Source organism: Crinia signifera, chromosome 19, assembly GCF_055691185.1.
Source record: "Crinia signifera chromosome 19, ASM5569118v1, whole genome shotgun sequence".
NCBI classification, from domain to species: Eukaryota; Metazoa; Chordata; class Amphibia; order Anura; family Myobatrachidae; genus Crinia; species Crinia signifera.
In genome coordinates this window covers 30,287,930-30,312,360 of record NC_139226.1, presented here as the reverse complement: position 1 = coordinate 30,312,360, position 24,431 = coordinate 30,287,930, and the positions used below count along the sequence as shown (strand labels likewise).

General features: G+C 46.6%; 1 protein-coding gene across 2 annotated transcripts in view; it reads right to left on the bottom strand.

Annotated features, from left to right (window-relative positions):
- TRPM4 (transient receptor potential cation channel subfamily M member 4) overlaps positions 1 to 23,892 on the bottom strand; it is a 77,541-nt gene extending 53,649 nt beyond the window's left edge. For both annotated transcript variants that reach the window (XM_083162272.1, XM_083162273.1), the window contains exon 1: positions 23,658 to 23,892. In XM_083162272.1, coding sequence (XP_083018398.1) covers positions 23,658 to 23,684 — 27 coding nt within the window. In that variant the 5' untranslated portion in view covers positions 23,685 to 23,892. The remainder of the gene's footprint in view (positions 1 to 23,657) is intronic.
- Between the last annotated feature and the right edge of the window lie 539 nt (positions 23,893 to 24,431).

The following is a 24,431-nucleotide window of genomic DNA, read 5'->3' as shown; positions in this document are numbered from 1 at the left end:
ATGGATCCTGTGGATCGGAATTGGATCAGCTACTGTCATTTTTCAAACAAAGACTGTGACATGGCAGTTAGGAGCTGATTGGCTGGCAATTTATCACTCTCTCTATTTTATCACTTTTCAAGCTTAGTACATCTGGCGCATGGAGCTGCTGGGGGAGCTCAAGGAAAAACAGGTCCGACTTGTTCCTCAGACAAGTTGGACCATTGTATGTGGGCCTTTGTAATCTCTTATATATTTGGCTACATCTGTCACTCAAAGTGTGTCTGAAGCTGTAACGCTGGGTGGAGCCTCTGACTCACATGACTGACTCACACGACAGAGAACCAGCCCAGTGAGCCCACAGTGCCAGACACCCTCTGCCTCTCCATGTTACACAGCAAAGACACACCAGGTGAGCACCCCACACCTCCATACCTCCCAACATGACCCTCTCCAGGAGGGACAGAATGCTCTATTTGTGGACTTCCATCTTAATTTATGATTGTCATCACCTGTTTTAAACAGGGTAATTGATAAGAAAGGTGTTTAAGCACAGGTGATGGTAATCCATAAATTAAGAAGAAAGTCCAGAAACAGAGCAATGTGTCCCTCCCCCCCCCCCCCCCAATTCACAGTAACCCCATGATTAAATGGCAGATGCAAAACACTGACATGGCTATGGTCGACAATGAAAAAGGTTGACATGAGTTTTTGAAGATATATTTTTCACTTTTTCAATGTTTTCATATTCATTCTCATGTGTCGACATGGACACCAATGAAGTGCCACACTTATGTCAACATTTACATGTGTTGACCTTTCTGTGTTGATTTTTTCTTGTGGCGATTCGCGGCACCCCCCGGCGACCCCCCTCCCGCGATTCACAGCACACCCCCCCAATTCGCGGCGACTCCCGCGATTTGCGGCCCCACCCCGTCACACACCCCCTCCTGCGATTCGTGGCACCCCACGACCCCCCCCCTCCCACGATTTGTGCCAACCCCCCAGGCCCCCCCTTCCTCGCGGTACCCCCCACCCCCGCGACCCCCCCCTACTGCGATTCCCCCCCCTGTCATTGCGGCAACCCCCAGCCCCTGCGACCCACCCTCCCACGATTCACTGCAACCCCCCGCGTCCCCCCCTCCCACGATTCACGGCGCCCACACCCCCCCCCCCCCGCGACCCCCCCCTCCCGCAATTCACGGCATCCACCCACGACCCCTCCTCCCGTGATTCGCGGACACACCTCACCTCCTCCCCCCCCACCCCCGCTCGCGATTCACGGCAACCCCAGGATTAAATGGCACATGCAAAACACTGACACGGCTATGGTCGACAATGAAAAAGGTTGACATGAGTTTTTGAAGATTTATTTTTCTTTTTTGAATGTATTCATATTCATTCTCATGTGTCGACATGGACACCAATGAAGTGCCTCACTTATGTCAACATTTACATGTGTTGATCTTTCTGTGTTGATTTTTTCTTGTAGCAATTTTTTTACAGTGACAACTATGTGCACGTCAACCTACACATCATCAACCAATTCTTTGTATAATATATAACACCTGTTCTGTTTTACTGTAGGTGTTTTAAGTCAGATCTTTTACTGCTACTATTACTGTTTATGTAAATGCATTCTGAATGACAGCAACATCCTACCATCCTTCTACAAGAATATATAACCAACTAGGTGATTTATCGCGCCCCGTGCCCCCCCCCCTCCCGCAATTCACGGACCCCCCGCGCACCCCCCCCCACAATTCATTTCACCCCCCGCACACACCCCCCCTCACGCAATTCGCAACCCCCCCCCTCCCGCAATTCACGCCCCCTCCCACGATTCGCGGACACCTGCGCCCCCTCCCTCCCTTGATTCACGGCACCCCCCACGCCCCTCCCACAATTCACGGCACCCCTAAGCCCCTCTTTAGTCCCCCGTATACTCACACACCCCTATCACTACCCAGCTTCCTGCTCTCCTGAACAGTAACTTCCACCACTGGGGAGTCGCTGACGCTGTTTTGGCCACATGCCCCTATCATGCCTCATAGCCCAGCCTCCTGCTCTCATGCACCCTAACTCCCACCCAGTAGGAGGAGACACTGACTCAGGGCCACCGTCCTGTACTCCTGTGATGCCACGCTGGACCCTCACCCACTGGCAGAAGCTGCACAGTATCTCCCACCCTCCTCTTTAGTCCCCCTTATGTCCACACACCCCTATCACTACCCAGCCTCCTGTTTTCCTGTGTCGTGACCTCCGCCAGTGGGGAGCCGCTGACTCAAAAACACCCTACTATACTATTGCACACACACACACCTAAACAACATGCACACACAGCCCCCCCCCCCACACCCACAAATGTCACTGTACCCTCCACACTATCAATGTACATCTTACTCTGTAACTGCTTTTTAATTAAACAAAACAATACACACCCCCTTCCACATCATATGCTCTCTATTTAACACATTTCACCTATAACTCAAGTTGCAATATAGGCCATCTTTCATACAATTCTAACCATCTTTCTCATATACAAAAGTTCACAAATTAAGGGGGCGCAGCCCCTTACGACGGTGTGAAGAGCGCCCGTAGGGCGCGATGAATCACCTAGTGAAGTATAATCTCCATGTGAATGATACCCAGATGTACTTATACTCTCCAGATCTCTCACACTGGATGTCCTCAAACTCAAGACTTAAAACATGTCAGTTACTTTCCCGATAACTCTGTTGACAATGCAGCAATTAACCCTGCTCCACAAGCTCACTCCCTAGGTGTCATCCTCAGCTTGGAATTGTCATTTGTTCCTCACATTCAACTGGTTTCCAAACCTGTTCCATATATGAAATATATTTATAGGGTTGGAGAATCCTGCTGCAGCCCCTCCTGATACATTTGGATGATACATAATACTGTATTTGCAGCTAACCCCCGAAAATGGGTGTTTTCAGGGGGTTTAGCTGCAAATATTGATTGATAAACGAGTCCCCAAACCTTCAAGAGTTCCCTGGAAACTCACCTCTTCAGGCAAGTTTATCAAATTCCCAAACCACCTTCCCTATGCTACTCTAATTACCTATTCACAGCTCCAACAAAAAATGTGTGTGTTCTTTTCATATCCAAACCACTCTAATTCCAAGCCAAAAAGCAGGTCTTTCTCTTTATGAACAGCCAACTAAGCCCTTTGTTTATGTATCAATCAAACATTATTATTATTTTTTTTAATAAAAAATTTGAATAGCCAACTGGTTTGGAGCTTTCAAGTCACACAGAGCGCATCCAACCATTGGCTCCCGATGCAGCTCATCCAACCATTGGCTCCCCCAGCCTCTCCACTACTCTGTCACTCACAACACCTTAAATCTGGTTTCTCTTTTTAGATAGAGTGCACGCACCCTGTTCATTATCCTTACGCATTCATTATATAAGCATAATAAACTGCTTACAATAGTTAACAATATATGCATAAGGATAATGCACAAGGCACGCACACACTATCTTATCATGAGTATTTATTACAGATTAAGGACTTCCTTTGCGCTTGAAAGATTTTCTTTATGTCAATATGTTAAATAAAGAATAAGTATATCGGGCCTTATTCTGGTTCACTCTCAGAGGCAAATTCCTTCTCAAGTCAAAACCATGCTGCACTGCAGGGGGGGGGGGGGGGGGGCAGATGTAACATGTGCAGAGAGAATTAGATTTGGGTGGGGTTTTTCTTCAAAGTGAGATCTATATTGCAGTGTAAAAATAAAGCAGCCAGTATTTACCCTGCACAGAAACAAAATAACTCACCCAAATCTAACTAATTCTCTATGCACGTTACATCTGCCCCCCTCCAGTGCACATGGTTTTTGTCCATTTGAGTAGGAATTTGCCTCTGAGAGTGAACCAGGATAAGGCCCAGGTTACACTGCAAGAGAGCTCTGCTAGGCCTCTTTCCTGATAAGGACAGGAGATTTTTGTTTGTATTACCCCTTTAGATGGAGATCCCATGTCCGATCAAGATACATTAACCCCAGATCACACATTATATAGATGGGGACCCGAGTTTAACCCTTCTTATAACCTGGGTCGAATTGCCGGGTTGCTCGACTTGGGTTACAATCTTTGGTGCTTTCACAATGCGCCTCAACCAGGGTCTTTCCCTCTGCAACCTGGCAATTACCCGGGTCTGAGGGTCTATGCATTTGTATATTTTGCAATTGCCACATGAGGTTCGGGCAATGGGCTGCAGATTGCTGGGAGGTGGGGGGGGGGGGGGGGGGAGGTTGAGGGTGCTTTGGCGGTCTGGAGGCCCTGCAGTCCAGCCTTGTTATAAAGGGGGCGAAGGAGTCAGTGATGTGATGGAGTGCAACAAATAATGTTGTGCCCAGGGGGTGGTTTGCCTCCTTAATCGATCCCTGGCTGGGGTAATGTTATAGGAGAGGGGACGATTAATAAATATAGTACATTATAATTACCCCAGTGGTTGAGGGGAGGATTGTGCTACCATACAGATAACGGTTGGAAAGCGCTACAGTAGAGGGGTGTGCTGGTGCATACCAATATGGTGGGGCGGGGGGGGGGGGTTAGTCTAAATTTAGGTCCCCTCTCCTTTTGCTGGCAGCACATCACCCAGGACCCTAGTAGACTGGCACAGTCTACAGCTCTCTGGGGCTACAGAACATCGTAGGTGGTACTAATCTATGCAGTGCTTCCATTCCGAAGCAGCCTGTAAATAGATTTAGACGGTCAGGGATTCTATTGCTAATCGGACTTAAATCACACAGTCCTAAAATCAGCGAGTGTCGCCATTGGTTGAAAACAGCAGAAAAGTCCTGGGCTACTTATATGCTGCGACCATCAAACGATTTCTCCTCTGTGGGGCGAGCGAATGTGTAATACGGCAAGAGTAATGAGTGCACCTGTGCACATGCTGGGTGACCTAGAAAAGGTGAACTGTGTGTGGAATGAGGTTAAGAACCACTGATATAGATGAATGCAAAGGAATACAGAATACGGAGGGTTATCCAGAACCCACACCAGAGATTACAAGCAGCTGCGGTGAGTGCAACCGTTTAAGTTCATAGTAAAACAGTTTAGTCAGGCGGTGTGACAGGTCGCGCCTCTCCCGATCTGCGGTTTCACCCTTTACACAAACAGGCCTCCGTCTTCTGTGATCTTGTGAACATGGATTCTATAGATGTTTGCAGTCTTTTTTGGTGTACAGCCGGCAGGCTGAGCCCACACCACCACTCCCCTAGTTATTACCAGTGTTTACACGGCAACAATGCAAAGGCCTGGATGTAGGCACCGGAGCGTGTGGTGGATCTGCAATTGAGATGGCTTGCATAAAGAAATCCCTAGGACAATGGTTTCCAAACTTTTTTGAATCACGGCACCCTAGAGTATCAGAATTTTTTTCATGGCACCCCTAGGCCAAAAGTTACATACGAAGAACTTCAGAAAAAAATGTTACATTAATTAAGTTGTGATTAAATGTTGTCCTTAGGTCCAGTTATGTGGTGAGGAACTTGGTTCACTTCGGTTTATCCACATATTTTATAATTGGAAGCCACAAGCCCTGATTTTCCTTATTACATTGACCATGTATATAATTTGAATTTGTCCTGAACCCTCAACCCAGGGCAAGTGCTCCGTGGCACCCCTGGGAGCCTAGGCGCACAGTTTGGGAACCACTGCCCTAGGAGAATACATATATAGGTAGAAAGTGTTATTTTGTGAGAGGTTCTGACGTGGTATAAACTTTTAGAACCTAAGGGTGCGTGTACTAGAGCCCTAATGATATATGCCCCCTATATCAGTAGATCACACGTCTAATAGCCATCACGGCGCTATATGGGGGTAGTTCTGGTTTATTCGCTCAGATGCAAATTTGCATCCTTACGAGTCAACCTAACCCCCGACCTTGCGAATGGTGGTACGCCGGCCCACCATTACATAATCATCCATTTGCAGCCTCCGGGGTAACACCCACATCATTTGATGGTCGGCGACCATCGAATGATGTGGAATGTGCACGCGTATGTAAGGTTGCTGAGCAACCTTACATATGCGTCCACGTTCAGAAGGAAGTGGGTGGGCAGGTGGCATCCGGTGATGTCAGCTGCCCGCCCCCCTGCCCCTGCGTTATCTGCCCATTACCAAGAGAACGCCCATCGTTCTCATGGGAATGCCCATGAAACACTGGGTGCTTTTATATGGTAATGGGCACCATGCCCTCCAGCCGCAAAGATGGTTTGTTCGCCATGGGTGCACGCATCTAATGCATGCACATGTGCAAACCTGAAACGCACGTGGCCGGCCGCACGGACTTGAATAAGGTCCTATGTACAGTATATTTATTTATTAACAGTTTCTTATATAGCGCATACATGTTCCGCAGCGCTGTACAGAGGATATTTGAACATTCACAATATATGAAAATTTGGCAAAGGAGGAATAGGACAACCCCAATCTGAAGGCTGGAAATCTCCCTTAAGCCAATCCATATAAGTGCAGGGAGCAATCAAGCTTAATGACGTGATCTGCGCCATCCCACCCCATTTTGTCCGGTGTGATGAAAAAGTGTACACCGTCATGTGGTGGCTGTGCGTGTGAGTGGGCACAAGTCCCTTCATTAAGCCTGAGATAGTGCATGTCAAAGTGGTGTTGCTTTGTGAGGAAGGGATGTGGCTACAGTATAGCACCAATTCACATTTTCACATTAAACCTCACAGTAGTGTCCATTATTGATGCTACACCGCACAGTAGTGTCCGTTATTCACATTACACCGCACAGTAGTGTCCGTTATTCACATTACACCGCACAGTAGTGTCCGTTATTCACATTACACCGCACAGTAGTGTCCATTAAGCCCCGTACACACGGGGGGAGATATATTGCCCAGGAATATATTGCTAGCAATATATTCCTGAGCAATATATTGCCCAGTGTCTCCTTTGCAATAGCGACCAGAGATGGTCACTGATGAAAAGGAACCTCTGCTGGTGGAGCTGCAGAGGTAATTAGCTGGTCGCAGGAGCAAGCTCCTACGACCAGCGATTACAATGGGGCAGAAAACGGGAGCGCGCACCTGGCGATTTATCGCTGGTGCACACTCCAATCACTGGCAATATGGTCGCCTGCGACCATATTCCCAGAGATTATAGCCCCTATCGCCCCCGTGTGTACACAGCATTATTCACATTACACCACACAGTAGTGTCCATTATTCACATTACACCGCACAATCGTCTACTTTATTCAGGTTACACTGCACAATATCCATTATTCACGTTACACAGCAGAGTAGTGTCTGTTATTCACATTACACCGCAATTAGTGTCCATTATTGATGTTACACCGCACAGTACTGTCCATTATTCACATTACAATGCACAGTAGTGTCAGTTATTCACATTACGCTGCATAGTAGTGTATGTTATTCACATTACACCACACATTAGTGTCCTTCATTCATGTTACACCGCACATTAGTGTACATTATTCAAATTGCACTGCACAATAGTATACATTATTCCCATTGCACTGCACAGTAGTATACATTATTCCCATTGCATAGGCGCTGTGTGCTGAGCACACTTGGCATCACTCTAGTTACAGCCCTGCATTAAGTACTTTGAGAACTGAGGAAACAACGCACCAACTAACTGGATTGTATTGTGCATGACTGACAAGTGGGAAGATCTGAGACGCTTCTAATACTGTATATGTGCACAATGGGGGTCATTCTGGTTAATCCTCACCGTTGCGAATACGCAGTTGTGAGCGATGTTGACGGACTGCGCATGTTCAGCCCATCTGTGCCGACTTGTTTAGTCACCTGCCTGTTTGCACAGGACAGTGAGGGCAGTGGGCGTGTGGCCGCAGATTGCAGTCGCGCCCATGTGAATGACCAGCGTTTCATGGGCGTTCCCATAGTAATTTGCTGGTGATGCGGGTGCCGGGGGCGGGCAGGTGGCATCCCGTACAGGGGCACGGCAGATCTAAGTCAGCAGAGATTGACTTAGATCTGCGAGCGCTTGAGGAATCCATTTGCATGCGCGCAGGTGAAATCTGTGGGCAGGCGTTCGTATGGGCAGCAGTTAGATGACCCGCAAGCTGCACACTTCCATTATTGGAACACAACATTGAAGCCAGGAAAACACCTGGAGGTGCGGATCTCGCTGTCACTAGGCCGATACTTGTGGAGAACAAGAAGAACAGGGGGGAGAACAGTAATTGAGACATTGAGGATTATCATGTTTAGGTAGTGCTTAGAAGCTGCCTGTAAAACTTGTTTGTTGGCTTTTACTGAGCTGAGTCACTGATCTGTGTGGTGTGTGACTAATCCGAGGGTAGCGGCCCATTTCCATTTTCAAGTTATTTACAGCATCCTTCGAAAGCAACCTGGAGTTGTTGGTGGTGACAGAACTTTGGCACATAGGAATCTATAGTAATATAGGGTTCATTCTAGCACCCGCCACCTTTGAAAACCAATGCAGTTTCTGCTCCCTGCCTGGGGCGTCGCTGTCTGCTGTGGTGTTCCTAGCACAGGTCCGGTGTGCATATCAGTGCTGATATACAGACCACACTGTGCTAGAAGCACTACAGCAAACAGCGGCACCCCAGGCAGGGAAAAGGAACTGCATGGGTTTTCAAAGATGGCGGGTGCTAGAATGAACACTAGTAATATCCACAGCAGATACACTTTCTATCACATTAATAGTCTTTTTGAATCAATGCTTAAAATGTAAAGAAAATCCCCTTTAGCACCAGGAAAACCTGACACGTGAATGGTGGCAACATTAAAGACCAGAGGCGTATTTACCACGTGAGACATGGCTGTTACCGCAGGATCTATATCGTGGTCGACCGTGTTGACATTCGGGACAAAATAAGTGAAAAAAAATCACGTCGACCTTTTTACGTTCATCCTAGCCATTGTCGACCAAATGCTCGTGTCGACCTACCAACCCTGTCAACCTCAGTCACGTCGACATATTTCATGTGTCGTCCTCAGCCATGTCAAACTTCTGTGGTCGACACAATGCATGTCAACATAATAGGTGTCAACCCAATGACCCAAACCTGCCATCGAGCTAAGAAATCCGGTGACATCGGCCCATTCGCATTTGTGTATGACATCCGATCCGTAGTTCCGTGCTCATCGGACCAAGTCAGAGGCCGAAAGTGCTGCATGTCCGACCTCCGAATCGTGTTAGATTGCAGCGCTCAGCGCCTGTCTCCGCATACACTGCTTAGTGTAAGACTTACAGTCTTCCTTTTTCCCCCTTGCAACCAACGTAGTTAAGCGTCACCCTGAGTGACAGGTCGCTTAAGCGAATAGCAGGGCAGAGACCCCTGACCCTGCTGGCAGCGTTACTTTTTCCTGTGAGGAAGTCCCCGCGTTAGAGTGTGCCTCAGATCGTGTGTGACTCCGTCCATGCTGTTTGTAGCTCCACGTGCACCGGAGCGCATAGGAGCAAGCCCCCGCTGTAATCCCGTTACCAGCGTGACTTTTGCACAGGGAGATCAGTCATCATTGGCAGCAGCGAGACTGGGAGAGATACCGCAGCGTAAACCAGCAGACTGTCATTTACCCTGCACGCGCCAAAACGCTACAGCTAAGTAACAACCAGAGACTGTCGTTACCAAATGTACAAGTTGTATTACTGCTTGAAGTTAACTACTAAAGTACTGTTGTAACCTACAAGCCTGCCACTTGAATAAACCCTTCAAACTGGTTATATCTTCTAAGTGTGAGGTCTAACAACCACACTGCACGTACTTATATACACTCTGCCAATAGGTTATGGGCCCAGCACGTCACGTGCGCGAAGATTAACCCCCTGAAGACAAAGTGCTAGCGCAGTACATAAAAGAACACAAAGGAATTATTTCTAAATTGCCATTTGTGGAAGAGTTAACGAGAATGCACAGTACAGGGCATAGCATGAACTTTCCAAAGCTCAAAGGCTCAGAGAATTACACTACATGGAATTTCGCTATGGAAATGCAGCTTAAGAGGGAGAAGCTATGGAAAGTCACAATAGCCCCAGGAGAAAGTCCAAACCCAGAAGAGGTAGACAAGGCCATTGGCACAATAGGCCTGGCTGTGGAGCAGCATGTTTATTCTACTATCTGTGGGAAGGAGTCCGCTAAGGACATGTGGACAACTCTACAAGGTGCTTATGAAAATAAAGGCTTAATGAGAAGGATAAGTCTGAGACGCACACTGTATGGAACAAAATTGAATGCATGCAAGGACATGAACGACTATATTGATAAAATACTATCGATAGCTCAGCAATTGGCGTGTGTAGGAGCAAAAGTGGATGAGGAAGAAGTAGCAATGGTAATGCTGCAGAATTTGACAGAGGAATTTGACTTTCTGGTTGTCGCACTAGAGTCAAATGAGACCAAGCTTACAACTGAAGTTGTGAGAGCCAAACTACTACAGTTCCAAGAGAGAATCCACAAGGATGCCATAGCTGAAGGTTCTGCCTTAGTAGCAAAGGGTGCGAAACCCAAGAAATGCACATTCAAATGTTATGTGTGCCACAAAGTAGGGCACAAGGCTTCAGAATGCAGGCTGAAGAACACTAGTGGCATGCACAAGCGGCATGATAAAAAGAACGAGTCAGCACTGAATGTAACAGACAAGCCAAGGAGGGATCTCTGGTACATGGACTCGGGAGCCTCTAGACACTTCAGCTGCAACAAGGAGTGGTTCAATTCTTTAACACAGTGTAACCCCACAACAGTTACCGGGATTGGTGAAAAGATCCTTACTGCTTCAAGTGTTGGGACAATCACAGTGAGACTAAGAATTGAGGGACAGACAGTAGTCACAGATATCCAAGACGTCCTGTATGTACCAGAATTGGGAAGTAACCTCATCGCTATCAGCGTACTCGAGGCAAAAGGCTACAGAGTCCAGTTTGCAAAGGGCAAGTGCATGGTGCATAATGAAAGAGGGACTGTAATTGCTTCAGCAACCCGATGCAACCAACTATACGTCCTAGACACAGATGAATGTGTAGCTTTGGCAGCCTCTGCTGAAAATGAGTCCATGGAGCTCTGGCACAGACGTTTGGGACACTTAGGATATGATAATGTCCAGAAATTAGCTGATGGGATGGCAACAGGAATCACAGTGAAAGACACCGGAAGACCTGTGTGCGAGAGTTGCATAAAAGGCAAGCAGACCCGCAACCCATTTCCCAAGTCAGCAAGCAGAGCAGAAACACAACTAGCTCTGGTACACACAGATGTGTGCGGACCAATGGAAGAGGAGTCAACCAGTGGTTACAAATACTTCATGACTCTCATCGATGACGCCACAAGAATGACACACGTATACTTCATAAAGAAGAAAAGTGAGGTGGTCAAGAAAATTGTGGAGTACAAGAACCTAGTGGAAACTCAGACGGGCCTAAAACTAAAGGTCCTGAGATCCGACAATGGGGGAGAGTACGAAAATGAAGTACTAACCGACTTCCTAAAAAGGCATGGCATAAAGCATCAGCTGACGATGGCCTACACGCCTGAACAGAATGGCGTAAGTGAAAGGGCGAACAGAACAATCGTTGAAAGAGCACGAGCGATGGTGAACGATGCTGGCCTGGAGAAGAGTTTTTGGGCAGAAGCTGTATCTACTGCAGTATACCTGAAAAACAGAACACCTACAGTGGCCGTGAAGGGAAAAACCCCCTTAGAGGCCTGGTCTGGGAAGAAGCCAGACATCAGTCACCTCCGTGTCTTTGGGAGCAGAGCTTATGCACATATACCAAAAGAGAGAAGGAAGAAACTTGACCCAAAATCAAGACAGTGCATATTGCTAGGCTATTGTGAGGAGAGCAAAGGGTACAGGCTCTGGGATGCAGAGAACAGACGTCTCCTGAAATCAAGAGATGTGATATTTCAAGAAACAGCATCACCCACAAAAGCAAAAGAGCAAGAAAAGCAAGCACTAGTAGAGGTATGTGAAATAGAAAGCATACCTGCAACAGAAAATACTGAAGGAGGAAGCGAACCAACTAAAAGAGCTTCTGTGAGAAGAAACAAGGGCATACCAGCCAGAAGATATGAGGAAGAATATGCGAATATTGCTTTCAGTGAACCTCAGAGTATTCAAGAAGCGAAAGCGTGCAGTGATTGGGCGAAATGGAAATCTGCAATAGACACAGAGTTATCAGCACTGAGAGAGAACGATACTTGGACCATAGTAAATAGGCCAAGCAACCGCAAGACAGTCAAGAACAAGTGGGTCTTCTGCAAGAAGTTAAATTCAGACGGAGAAGTTGCCCGTTACAAAGCCCGTCTTGTTGCTAAGGGATACACACAGAGATCCGGAATTGACTATGGGGAGATATACTCACCTGTTGCGAGGTATAACACTCTCAGATTAGTAATTGCAGTCGCCACTTTACAAGACTTACTGCTATACCAATTAGACTTCGATTCAGCGTTTCTAAATGGAGAACTACTTGAAGAGATCTATATGGAATCACCAGATCATTATGATGAGAATGAACTTCAGACAGAGAAAGTGTGTCTTCTGAAGAAATCCATATATGGCCTAAAGCAGAGTGGTCGTTGCTGGTACATAAAATTGGACACAGTACTGCTTGAAATGAATTTTATTAGATCAGAGACTGACCACTGCCTTTATCACAAAACTCTGGGAGAAAAGTTGTTCATCATAGCAGTCTATGTGGATGATATACTTATAGCAGGTCACGAAGATCACATCACAAGTGTAAGAGATCAACTGAAACAGAGATTCAAGTTGAAAGACTTAGGTCCAGCCAATCATCTGTTGGGCATGAGGACTGTTCAAAACTTGCAAAAGGGAACAGTCACAGTCGACCAACAAACGTACATCGAGGCAACAATCTTGAAGTATGGGATGGCAGACTCCAAGTCAGTGAATACACCAATTGACAAAAGCATCAAGATTACAAAAAGTATGTCACCAACCACACAAGAAGAAATAGAGGAAATGCAAGATGTTCCTTACAAGAACGTGGTTGGAAGTCTTATGTATGCAAGTATTGGAACTCGTCCAGACATCACTCATGCAGTCAGTCGGGTGAGCCAATTTGCAATAAATCCTGGAAGACAACACTGGATCGCAGTGAAGAGGATTCTGAGATACCTAAAAGGTACAAGTTCCTTGAAATTAAAATTCGCCAAGACAAGCAATTCAAATTTGAAAGTCTTCTGCGATGCCGACTGGGGAGCAGATGAAGATGATCGTCGTTCCCACACCGGTTACCTGTTCACACTGGCCGGAGCAGCAGTTAGTTGGGCGAGTAGAAAACAACCGACCGTTGCTCTCTCAACAACCGAGGCCGAATACATGGCTCTTACAGAGACATCAAAAGAAGCACTCTGGATCAAAGAGACTTTGTGTGAGTTAGGTCTACTTTATGAAGAAGAGACTATCAGTATCGCATGTGATAACAGGGGAGCAATAGATCTTTCCTGTACTACCAAGCACCATGGAAGGTCAAAGCACATCGCGATAAGACATCACTTCATCAGAGAACTAGTGGAGAACAAGTCCATCGATGTTGAATACATTGCAAGTGAACAGAATGTCGCCGACATGCTTACTAAAGGACTGTCGGGAAACTTGCTTATTAAGTTCGTGAAGGACTGTGGACTTGTCTAAGTTCAAAAATGTTGATTTGAAGTTTTGATGTTCTGAATGTCTTTTTTTTCTCTCTAACCATATTTTCGGTTACAGGTATTACAAAAGGACAAAGCATTGTATTGAGTTCTTTTATGTAGCCGAAGACAGCCTTAAGCGAGGGGGAGTGTTAGATTGCAGCGCTCAGCGCCTGTCTCCGCATACACTGCTTAGTGTAAGACTTACAGTCTTCCTTTTTCCCCCTTGCAACCAACGTAGTTAAGCGTCACCCTGAGTGACAGGTCGCTTAAGCGAATAGCAGGGCAGAGACCCCTGACCCTGCTGGCAGCGTTACTTTTTCCTGTGAGGAAGTCCCCGCGTTAGAGTGTGCCTCAGATCGTGTGTGACTCCGTCCATGCTGTTTGTAGCTCCACGTGCACCGGAGCGCATAGGAGCAAGCCCCCGCTGTAATCCCGTTACCAGCGTGACTTTTGCACAGGGAGATCAGTCATCATTGGCAGCAGCGAGACTGGGAGAGATACCGCAGCGTAAACCAGCAGACTGTCATTTACCCTGCACGCGCCAAAACGCTACAGCTAAGTAACAACCAGAGACTGTCGTTACCAAATGTACAAGTTGTATTACTGCTTGAAGTTAACTACTAAAGTACTGTTGTAACCTACAAGCCTGCCACTTGAATAAACCCTTCAAACTGGTTATATCTTCTAAGTGTGAGGTCTAACAACCACACTGCACGTACTTATATACACTCTGCCAATAAATCGGACCCCCTCCTGGCGGCAAGGAACGCGATACATCGCATGTGAATGGGCTGCATGTGATGTATTGCATTTACTCCTGCCGTCCAGAAAGGTCCTGGGCAGCTCCCCTATTTGAATTTTGAACTGTGCTGCAGCCCCCCCCATGGGCCCACCATGGGATACAACTGATTTTGAGATGCCACTCTTCCGTTACCTCCCCGAAAGCACTGTCTGCTACTTTTCCAAAAAATCCTTGCTGCGGCCCCCAACTGTAATATAACTTGATGCAGGGTTGCCTACACTCCCAGATTGGTCCCCCTCCCGGCCCCCCAGAAAGGTGGGCAATCCTTCCAGATTCTGCCTCACCCTCCGGGCCGCATCGCCGGGAGGAGGCGCGGCTAAATATCCAAATAGCGTCATTAAGACCCAGCCCTCCGCGAGGCCCTACAAATCAGGGGAGATTTACAGTGCTGGGGGCGGGGCTTGATGACGTCTACATCAGTCCCCTGCCTCCACACGTGATGCTGACAGACTCCTCTCTGGGCTTCTCCCAGAGAGGAGAATTTTATATTAGGCAAGTATGACTTGATGCAAACGCAGGGTGATATCTACACGAATGACTTGCCATCTGTGAAAATATTGGATTTGTGCCCATTTTAGGTCAATAAATACTCATCATCAGTAATTTACCATCCTGCCTCCCTCCTCATCCCCCCAACCCCCCTCCTCCATGCTTAAGGAGGATTACTACGAGAAACCAGAAAAGCAGGAACCAAAACAGGAGTAAACATTTTAAAACAGCAGCAAAGTGACACTGCGGCCCCATTATCAGGGAGGCTATAGATCCAGGGACCGGTTCATTGTCAGCCAATAGGCCTGTTTTCATGACTGGGCCTATTTTATGCTGGTCTGGAGGTAGAGTTCTGCTTGTAATAAAGATAAAGGGTTCTGCATTTGACTATGTGGACTGTTATCAGAGAGTAACACCCTGTGTAATATTACTAATACCAATATGGCACCAATAAAACCATTCAAGGCTTGGAGCCAAAGACGGGACTTGTATTAGTACATAGGTGAACAATGCTCAGCTGTGTCATTAGTACACTAAACTTTTTTTCCAAGGTTAACAAATACAGGCTATATTCATTAAAATGCTTGTACTTTATTAGGAGATAAAGAGAAAGGTTCATACTGTGCACAAGGGTGCTACCGATAAGGTATATTAGATATAGTAATAGAATATGTGGAACATTAGAATAACATGCCAGTTAAATTATATATGTAATAGATTAGTATATATATATATTTTATTCTCTAATAAGAAAAAGAAATATAAAGGTTTTCAAATATATTAGAAAATAGGGACTCTGTGTGCTCTCTGGGTGAGATTCAAACCGAGAGCTGCTGGGTATCTCTTACTAGAAGTCCGTGTCTTTACCGCTGAGCCACGGGCTCTACATGCGCTGATGTGAATTGGTAGAAATATATGAAGTTGATCAAATGAGATTTAAAGAACAGAAAACTAAATAAAAGGTTAAAGTATTAGATATATTGCAACTTTTGAAGATGCCACATTGTTTGAATGTATATGTTTATAATGTAACGTTGTTGATAATAAGAAACAGAAGTGAAATAACAAACTTTCCTACAAGGACATTTGTGATAATAAACCAGGCTCTTACCCTAATCAAGGGTGTGCTGTGAACACAGGTGATCTGTAATTAAAGGAAGGCCATTTTGATTGGCCGGCTCACACTTAAATATGGACAGCCAGTTACCCTCCCATAACTTCTGAGGAAACCGTCTGATCCCACGACGGAGAAACGCGTTAAGCCCGGGAGGACCACCCGGCACTCACCTTTACCCACCACTTTGCTTCAAATCACCAGATTTATTTCCTATCCTCGGGGCCGATACCTGTGAGCAGAAGGGTGACCTGCGGCGATCCCGGACTTTACCATCCACAGGCTCCCCCGAGAGGTGTGACTCGCTCCAGACCCCGAGACCAAGTGCAGCAGGTACTCCGTCACTCCCACCGTTGGCTCTCTTCCCCAGAACGTCACGGTGGTAGATGAGACAGACTTCTCCAACATACACCTAGCCGCGCCGCTTGTTCACTATGGAGTGCTCCCGGCTCATTACCATCATATGCCGGTTGTAGCACAGATACATCTATTTCCAACAGCAAAGCTGTTCTGCGAGTCACCTTTTCATCTCTACAAATCCCCCTCCGTTTTTTTCCCCCCAATCAAACATCACATATTTCCATAAACTTACTGGATGGACTTTGTCTTCTCATATCTCATCAAACTCAATTACAAGTTCCACGCTATTGGACATAACATCATCCTTAGTGGGTAAGAGCAACTGGACATTATTCATATAGCATTGTGTGGGGCATCAGTGATTGCCCAGTGGTCTATAACTATTTTATATCATATTGATTTTATTGTTATATTTTATTAAATAATTGTGATCGTTTATATGAGCTTTTTCATCTATTGTTTTTTAATAAACATTTGTGCTTAATTCAGTGCGCTCTCTATAATTATTTGATTAGAATAATTATATCCCCTAGAGTACACTAAACTCCCTATTGGCTGATGCACTACACACTAAGGGCCTGATTCTGGTTCACTCTCAAAAGCAAACTCTCTCTCTAATGGACAAAACCATGCTGCACTGCAGGTGGGGCAGATGTAACATGTGCAGAGAGAGTTACATTTGGGTGTTATTTTGTTTTTGTGCAGGGTTACTGGCTGCTTTTATTTTTACACAGCAATATAGATATCAGTTTAATCATGTTACATCTGCCCCACCTGCAGTGTATAGTGTTTTGTCCACCAGAATCAGGCCCTGAATTTTGTCACACAAACTCCATATTATATATAGGAGACAGATTTTTATTTGAGTATTAACTTAAATATTGGGTATGGTAGCGGAGGGAAGAACGGCTTAGCCAGGGTTGCCGACTTGCAAAAAATCCTCTCCGGGAGAAGCCCGGAGAGGAATCTTTCATTACGAGTTTGGGGGCGGGGCTTAACGGTGACGTCATTAAGCCCCATCCCCATTACGACAAATGGCCGAAATAACTGATCTCCATGGAGGGGGTGGGGCTAAAATGACACGATTGTGCCATTTTAGCTCCGCCCCCTCCTCTGAGACCCGCGGATTGCGGCATTTAAATGCCGCGATCGGGGGGGCTCAGTGGGGGTCCCCCTGATTCCCGGGAGGGTTGCCCACCCTTCCGGGGGGCCGGGAGGGGGACCCGATTTTCAGGAGACTCCCGCTAATTCCAGGAGGGTCGGCAACCCTGGGCTTAGCTTAAGCGATAACTTGCTAATGTGACAAAAAACGAACGGGCCATGAAGGTTTCTGACTCAGCTTTCATATTAAATGCCCTCCGTATTCTTATTGGTCTTAAAGCAATATTTAAGTGTTTGAGTAAATGGCCTGTGAGTTTTAGCTATTTAAAACTCATTGAATATGACATATAGTGCTCCAGCCAATCAGCTCCTGACATTTCTGAAACACTTGCCAGTTAGAAGAAGATTGTTCACAGCACCAATTATTATATGTAGAGAGTTTTAAATAGCTAAAAATCCATAGCTAAATAGGCCCCAACGTTTTAAATTAAAACAGGTTATGGGTTGAACAATCAAACGTACTAGAGGGTTTCTCTAAAGATTTCCTACCCTCACTGGGCTGGGCGTATGTAGAAAGCACAGCCTCCACCATTGGGTGTAAGATTTGGTGGTGGGATTCAAGTGTATATACGGAACTTCATACATTCTGCTGGAGACAGACAGAGGTACTTATTAGATGCTCTCTAACCAACAATTAGAGAACGGATAAAGTTTACACATGCAAACTGGACCACTTATGTCTATTTTGAATATTTAACCCAGTTACGGGAAATGGAAACACATCGACCATAGATGGCTGGAACCCATTGATAGTCTGACGGTCAGTGTTTTTCACCAACGATTTGAGGAGACCAGTGGCAAAACATCGGTGCCCGTTCCATGGTGGTGACTGCTGAGCCGGTGTAGGGCTCAGTCTGCACATCTGCATAACTTAACCATCGATGGATAATTTGTGATGAAGGAAACCCATCAACATTAATTGTGGGAACATTGATGGGCCTCACTAACTTTATTTAAAAACGTCTGGAAACGGTATTTTGAGATGGGATATACAGCCCTGTGCACTGATTCAGAAATGTATGTAAACCTGCATGGTAACTCTGAGTAGGAACTAAGCACCAGCACCTGATTACTGCTTACCACCAACGAGGCTTGTTGGGCAAACTTATGGGTACTTCCTCATCTTTGCGGCCACCGCTTACGCTACGGAACTTACTTACTGCACGGCGGCACCACCACCCTGGGTCCACGCCACCATATATTACCTTTAGTAAAGTTGTGGCGAACGAAGCGGAGTGAGCCACCGAGCCTGAAGTGTGGCGAGTGAAGCGAGTCCGCGAGGGGACAATGGTGCTGTAGCGGTTAAGGAGCGGCTAATATAACTGGCGTAGCGGTGGCCGCAAAGATGAGGAAGTACCAACTTATGTACCTCAGAACTGTGATTCAATGCCCATAGGGGTTTAGTTACTAAGATGGGAGATACAGCGCTTGCGAAACGATACAGCGCTTGCGAAACACTTGTGGCGCCTTATAAATAAAATTATAATAATAATACAGTATATCTCGCATGGTGTGTTGCTATTGGCAACCAATCAGAATCTACTTTGTATTAATTTAGCACTTTATAGAAGATAATAGATAGTATCTGATTGGTTGCCAATAGCAACATCCATCTGAAAAATAAATCCCATCTTAGTAAATTCCCCCCATATTATCAGTTTGATGTCACTCTAGGGTTGTAGTCTCACACTCCACCTTGCTTGAATGAGGCTTACAGATTTTTGTCCCCTCTTCAGACCCCCAAACCACAGTGCAAGAGTCCCCTCTACATCCCTTTAATGGAATACAGTAAATTCACCAACGGTGAAAGCACCAACAACTACTGTCAAAATATCGACAGGTTCTAAACGCCGATGTACATTACGCCGCCACTGTCAAAATACCGTCATTTAAAATGCAGGCTTGTCAAACAGTCGACATGAGTTTTTCGTGATTTTTTCTTTGAAACCGAATTACTTCACGATCCAAGTGCGCAAAGGGTTCAATTATAATCGCTAGACACTGTGCCTGAGGCATGGTGACCGCAGATATACACTTATATGGTGTACATGTTAACCTATGTCGACATAGACACCCCCCCCAAAAATAATTTGACGATTTTTAAATGACAGCATTTAGACCGCCTCGCTATTGTGACCATGTCGGCATAATGACCATGTCGGTATTTTGGCGGTCTGCCAATGCTTGTCTGTATTTTGAATGAGGGTAAATCCTACTGAATATGTAGATATGTCCAGGGCGCTCCTGGCCGGTAACACGGAGCACTCAGTAACGCACCCTTGTGACAGTGGGCCTCATTCAGACTTGTGTGCTAGGCTTCATATGTTTGAAGCTGAACAGGAGAATCATTCATTGGTCACACACCAGCAAATGATTTATCTCCCCTTCGGGAATAAATGCCAGTCTAAGCTGACTTTCATTCGCAGATCGCCAAAAAGGGGACAGGCTGCCACCCCCCGCCCGCCCCCATTCCGCCCTCTTGGAGTCGAGTGTGAGACTCGCCGAAGCCGTTTGCTGCTGGTGTTTGCGCATCCGCATATTCACGCATGCACATACACAACCCCCCCTCCCACACACACACACACACACACACACCATTGGAGAGGGGGCCGAATTCGGACTGGAACGAGTGGGTCTGAATCGGCCCTAGGTGGACGTGGTCCTGACCTTACAGTATGAGGTAGGAGAAGTTCTATAAACCAGTTTGACAGGTTTTTCCTTTATTTCTAAAGGTTCCTCTTTTGAAAAAGAATTGCCTTAAGGAGAGAACACTCTTTAAAGATCGTCCTATGGGACGGGTAATTGTATTTAATGGTAATACCTGTAGACAGTCAGTGATGGTATCTGGATGATAGATCGGCCCTGTAGGGTTACAGTCATTATGTCAGCAGCATTAGTGCTGACATAACGACTGTAATAAACAAATAGTCAGCGTGCTTTGTGTTGTTATTGTGTCCTAAGTTTAGGATGTGCCTTATTTACCACCCACTGTGAGCCCACCGGAAAAGATGCTACATCTGGGACAAAATAATAAAGTGTGTCAACTTTGTGTCGACCATGTTCATAATGGGCTGTCAATCTTGAGCACTGTCCACTCAATGCATGTTGAACTAATAACGGTCTACCTACTGATCCCCACCCATCTGTTCGAGGCAGACAGAGTCCTCCACGGGGGATGCTGAGAGGAAATTAACTGCGGGCTGCGAGTGTGAGCAGTCACATGACCTGTTCACGGTGTGGTAGAGACTTTTAGGCCGGTTTCACACACTCCGGCTCCTGCCGGACGGTGAAATCCCGCACGGCCAGGGAGCCGTGCCGCACACAGTAGTTTATCATGGAAGGGATGGCCACAGCCCGGCAGCCGTCCCTTCCAGTGGCGCGATCCGGCTGCAACAGTGCGGCCGGGTCGTGGCTGTCCCGTGTGAATGGACACAATAGTGTCCATTCACAACTAATGTGTGCGGCACGGCTCCCTGGCCGTGCGGGATTTCACCGTCCGGCAGGAGCTGGAGTGTGTGAAACCATCCTCAGGCCGGTTTCACACACTCCGGCTCCTGCCGGACCGGAAATTACCGCACGGCTTAGAAGCCGTGCCGCCCCTACAGTGTGTGATGGACAGCTCTGTGTCCATTTACACTGGACGGTCACGGCGCGGCCGCCGGGTAGCAGCCGGATCTTGCCTCTGCAGCGTGCGGCTGCCGGGCTGTGGCCATCCCCTCCATGATAAACTAGTGTGTGCTGCACGGCTTCCTGGCCGTACGGGATTTCACCGTCCGGCAGGAGCCGGAGTGTGTGAAACCAGCCTCAGAAGATCATTCAGTTTTACTTCTCTGCAGCAGGGCTACAGCATGTAGGCCTAATTGGTAATCCACCAGCATTTGCACCCAGTGGCGTATCTGAGTGTCCCTCTGAGTCCCAGGGGGCTCACGCCGTGCACGCTGCACCCATTTTTCTATATACTGACCCCCTGTAGTCCGGCAGCAGGAAACCGCCAGAAAAATGGCCAATTTTCTGTCAATCTGTCCCTGCGCAGTGGAGTCTTTTGGCTCTAGTGCTCAGACTCCACAATGCTGCTGCTGCTGCTGACATAAATGCAGTATTTGCAGAATAATGGATTAAAAGACGTGGGACAGGTATATGGGGAAAGCTGAATAGATGGGACAGGTGTTTTTTTTATTCTACACTGGGCGATTATATATATCGATATATACACTGGAACACGACAGCACTTAATTAGGTTGACACCGTTGGGTCGACAGGTGGCAAGGTCGACAGGGTTCTAGGTCGACAGGTGTCTAGGTCGAGATGGGACAAGGTCGACACATGCGTTAGGTCGACACATGTTAGATCGACATGGGTTTTTTCACAGTTTTTTGAGCTGACATGTGCCAACAGGCGGTATTTCATGCCCTACCATCCACTAGGGCATGGTGTGAGAATAAAATAGTGTGCCCGAAGCATCGCGAGCGAAGCGAGGGTCTGTGGTTCACTTTCAACTGTGTCCATGTGTCGACATTTGGGTAAAAAAAACCTGAAAAAACCCATGTCGACCTATCGACCTAACCCATGTCGACCTTGTCAACCTAGTCACCTGTCGACCTTCACCCATGTCAACCTAGAACCCTGTCGACCTTGCCAACTGTCGAACCAACAGTGTTGACCTAAGTGTGGTTGATAAAAGGATCCACACCCCCTGTGAATGGTGTTGTTCACAGATACAGTATATCACGTCGGTTGTGCAACACAGCCGGTGCCTGATATATCGTGCTGATATATCGTGCTGTGTGCGCGGGCGATCAATTGATCTGCAGATATATCTTCTTGTGTGTACCCAGTCTTACAGATATTTTTATAGCCAATTTTTGAAAGGGACTTCCAATGACTCCTCTAAATGTAACTACAGCATTGATTTGCACAATTAACTTGGATGCCATCATTGTTTGCGGTTTTATTGCAAAATTAAAAATCAACTATTTCAAACCATTTACAGTAAGAGACCCAAATCTCTCTAATGTCATCCTGTGAGTATTTGCAGGGGGTTTTCGGGTACAGTTTGACCCCATTTTCCAACATAATTAAAAAAATTGACCTTGCAAATTTTTTTCCCGTTCATCAAAACTTAGGCGCAATAGCAGCAGGCGTAGGTGAACCACCATTTATTTTGGTACAACTGATACTTGGGCTAGTTAGTATATTATACCTCCCAACATGACCCTCTCCAGGAGGAACACAATGCTCTGCTCCTGGACATTCCTCTTATTGTATGATTACCATCACCTGTGTTAAACAGGTTCATTGAAAAGGAAGGTGCTTCACCATAGGTGATGGTAATCATACAATAAGAGGAAAGTGCAGGAGCACAGAAATGTGTCCCTTCTGGAGAGGGTCCTCGCAGGTGTACTCATTACTCACTGACAAATTATAAAGGATCCACAGGTGGAGATAATGACTTGGAATCTCAATAACCCCCAGTAGCTGCTAATGACCAGCGACAGTAGGTTCACAGCATAACCTCTTCATCAGACCGATGCAAATGACCAATCATTTCTGCTCTGTTGCTTTAATTGCTGTATAAGGGTAGTTGGAGCCGTACACCTGCCAGTACGTCCTTCAGCCCGCTGCTGGCAGGACACACACAGTTGCAGCTCAGTAACAGGTAGTCTCGTTCTGGGCCAGATGTATCAAGCTTAAAAAAAGTGATGAAGTGGAGAGTGATAAACAACCAACCAATCAGATCCAGTCTGACATTTTTCAACCCCAGCCTGTAACATGGCAGGTAGGAGGTGATTGGCTGGCTGGTGATCACTCTCCACTTTATCACTTTTTGAGGCTTAGTGCATCTGGCCCTCTCTCCTTATCCTATATGCTCTCCCGGAGGCTGATACACCGACACATCACCACAGCTGCAACATTTTCACTCTCACAATAGTTAACAACTTGAAAGAACAAGAAAAATGTACATAACCGGCAAGTCCACGCCTGATCCATCTGCATAACTACAGACACACACACATGCCAGAGGCAAGCCACACATACGTCACACAGCTAGTACAGGGGTCGCCCTCATAGCCACATACCTGGTCTTTAGGGATGTTGCTAGCCATGGTTCTGGCTTCCTGGGATAGTCCAGCACGGCGTGTGTGCAGCCGGCTGTCAGAGCCGGGACTTGTCTGCAGTGTAGATTCCTGCTGGTAGAGCTGGCTGGGAGCTAAGGAAGTTAAAGTCCCAGGCTGTGTGAGGATGGTGTTCCTTACACTGTATGCCACACCTACAGCAGCTCCAACACTACTGATCCACCCCAGTCCCCTCCTGCAGTACACACACACCTGCACAGAAGAACCTGTCTGTCAGGATTGCAGGACCTTTGTGTGTGTGGGGGGAAAGTGGTGGCAGTGACTCACAAAGGCCCACTACTCCTCACACCCACACACACACTGTCCCTGCATCTAGGTCCGGGAATTGCAATAGAGCAAGAAGAAACATATAATGCTGGGACTGTATATAGAACTATATATTGCTGTAATAATAATAATAAAAATAGTTACATAGCGCTACTGTAAAGTGATTTTACAGACATAAGTGCATAATTGCTTGGGAATGGCTGGGAGGCTCCCGAAAATCGTGTCCTCCTCCCGCCCCTAGGGATGGCCATCGACCATCGATGATTCAAACTCATCAATGGTTTATGGCCATCGATGGGGAGGACCAGATGTTTTTTTTATTTGAAGGTGCCGACGCACCCCCGACAACTCTGAAGCCCCGCCACCGCAGCCAGTCAGTCAAAGAAAATGAGAAAACTAACAATGGTCATCCATCACATAGTTTGTTACTATCGATTGCTGGTTGCAGTA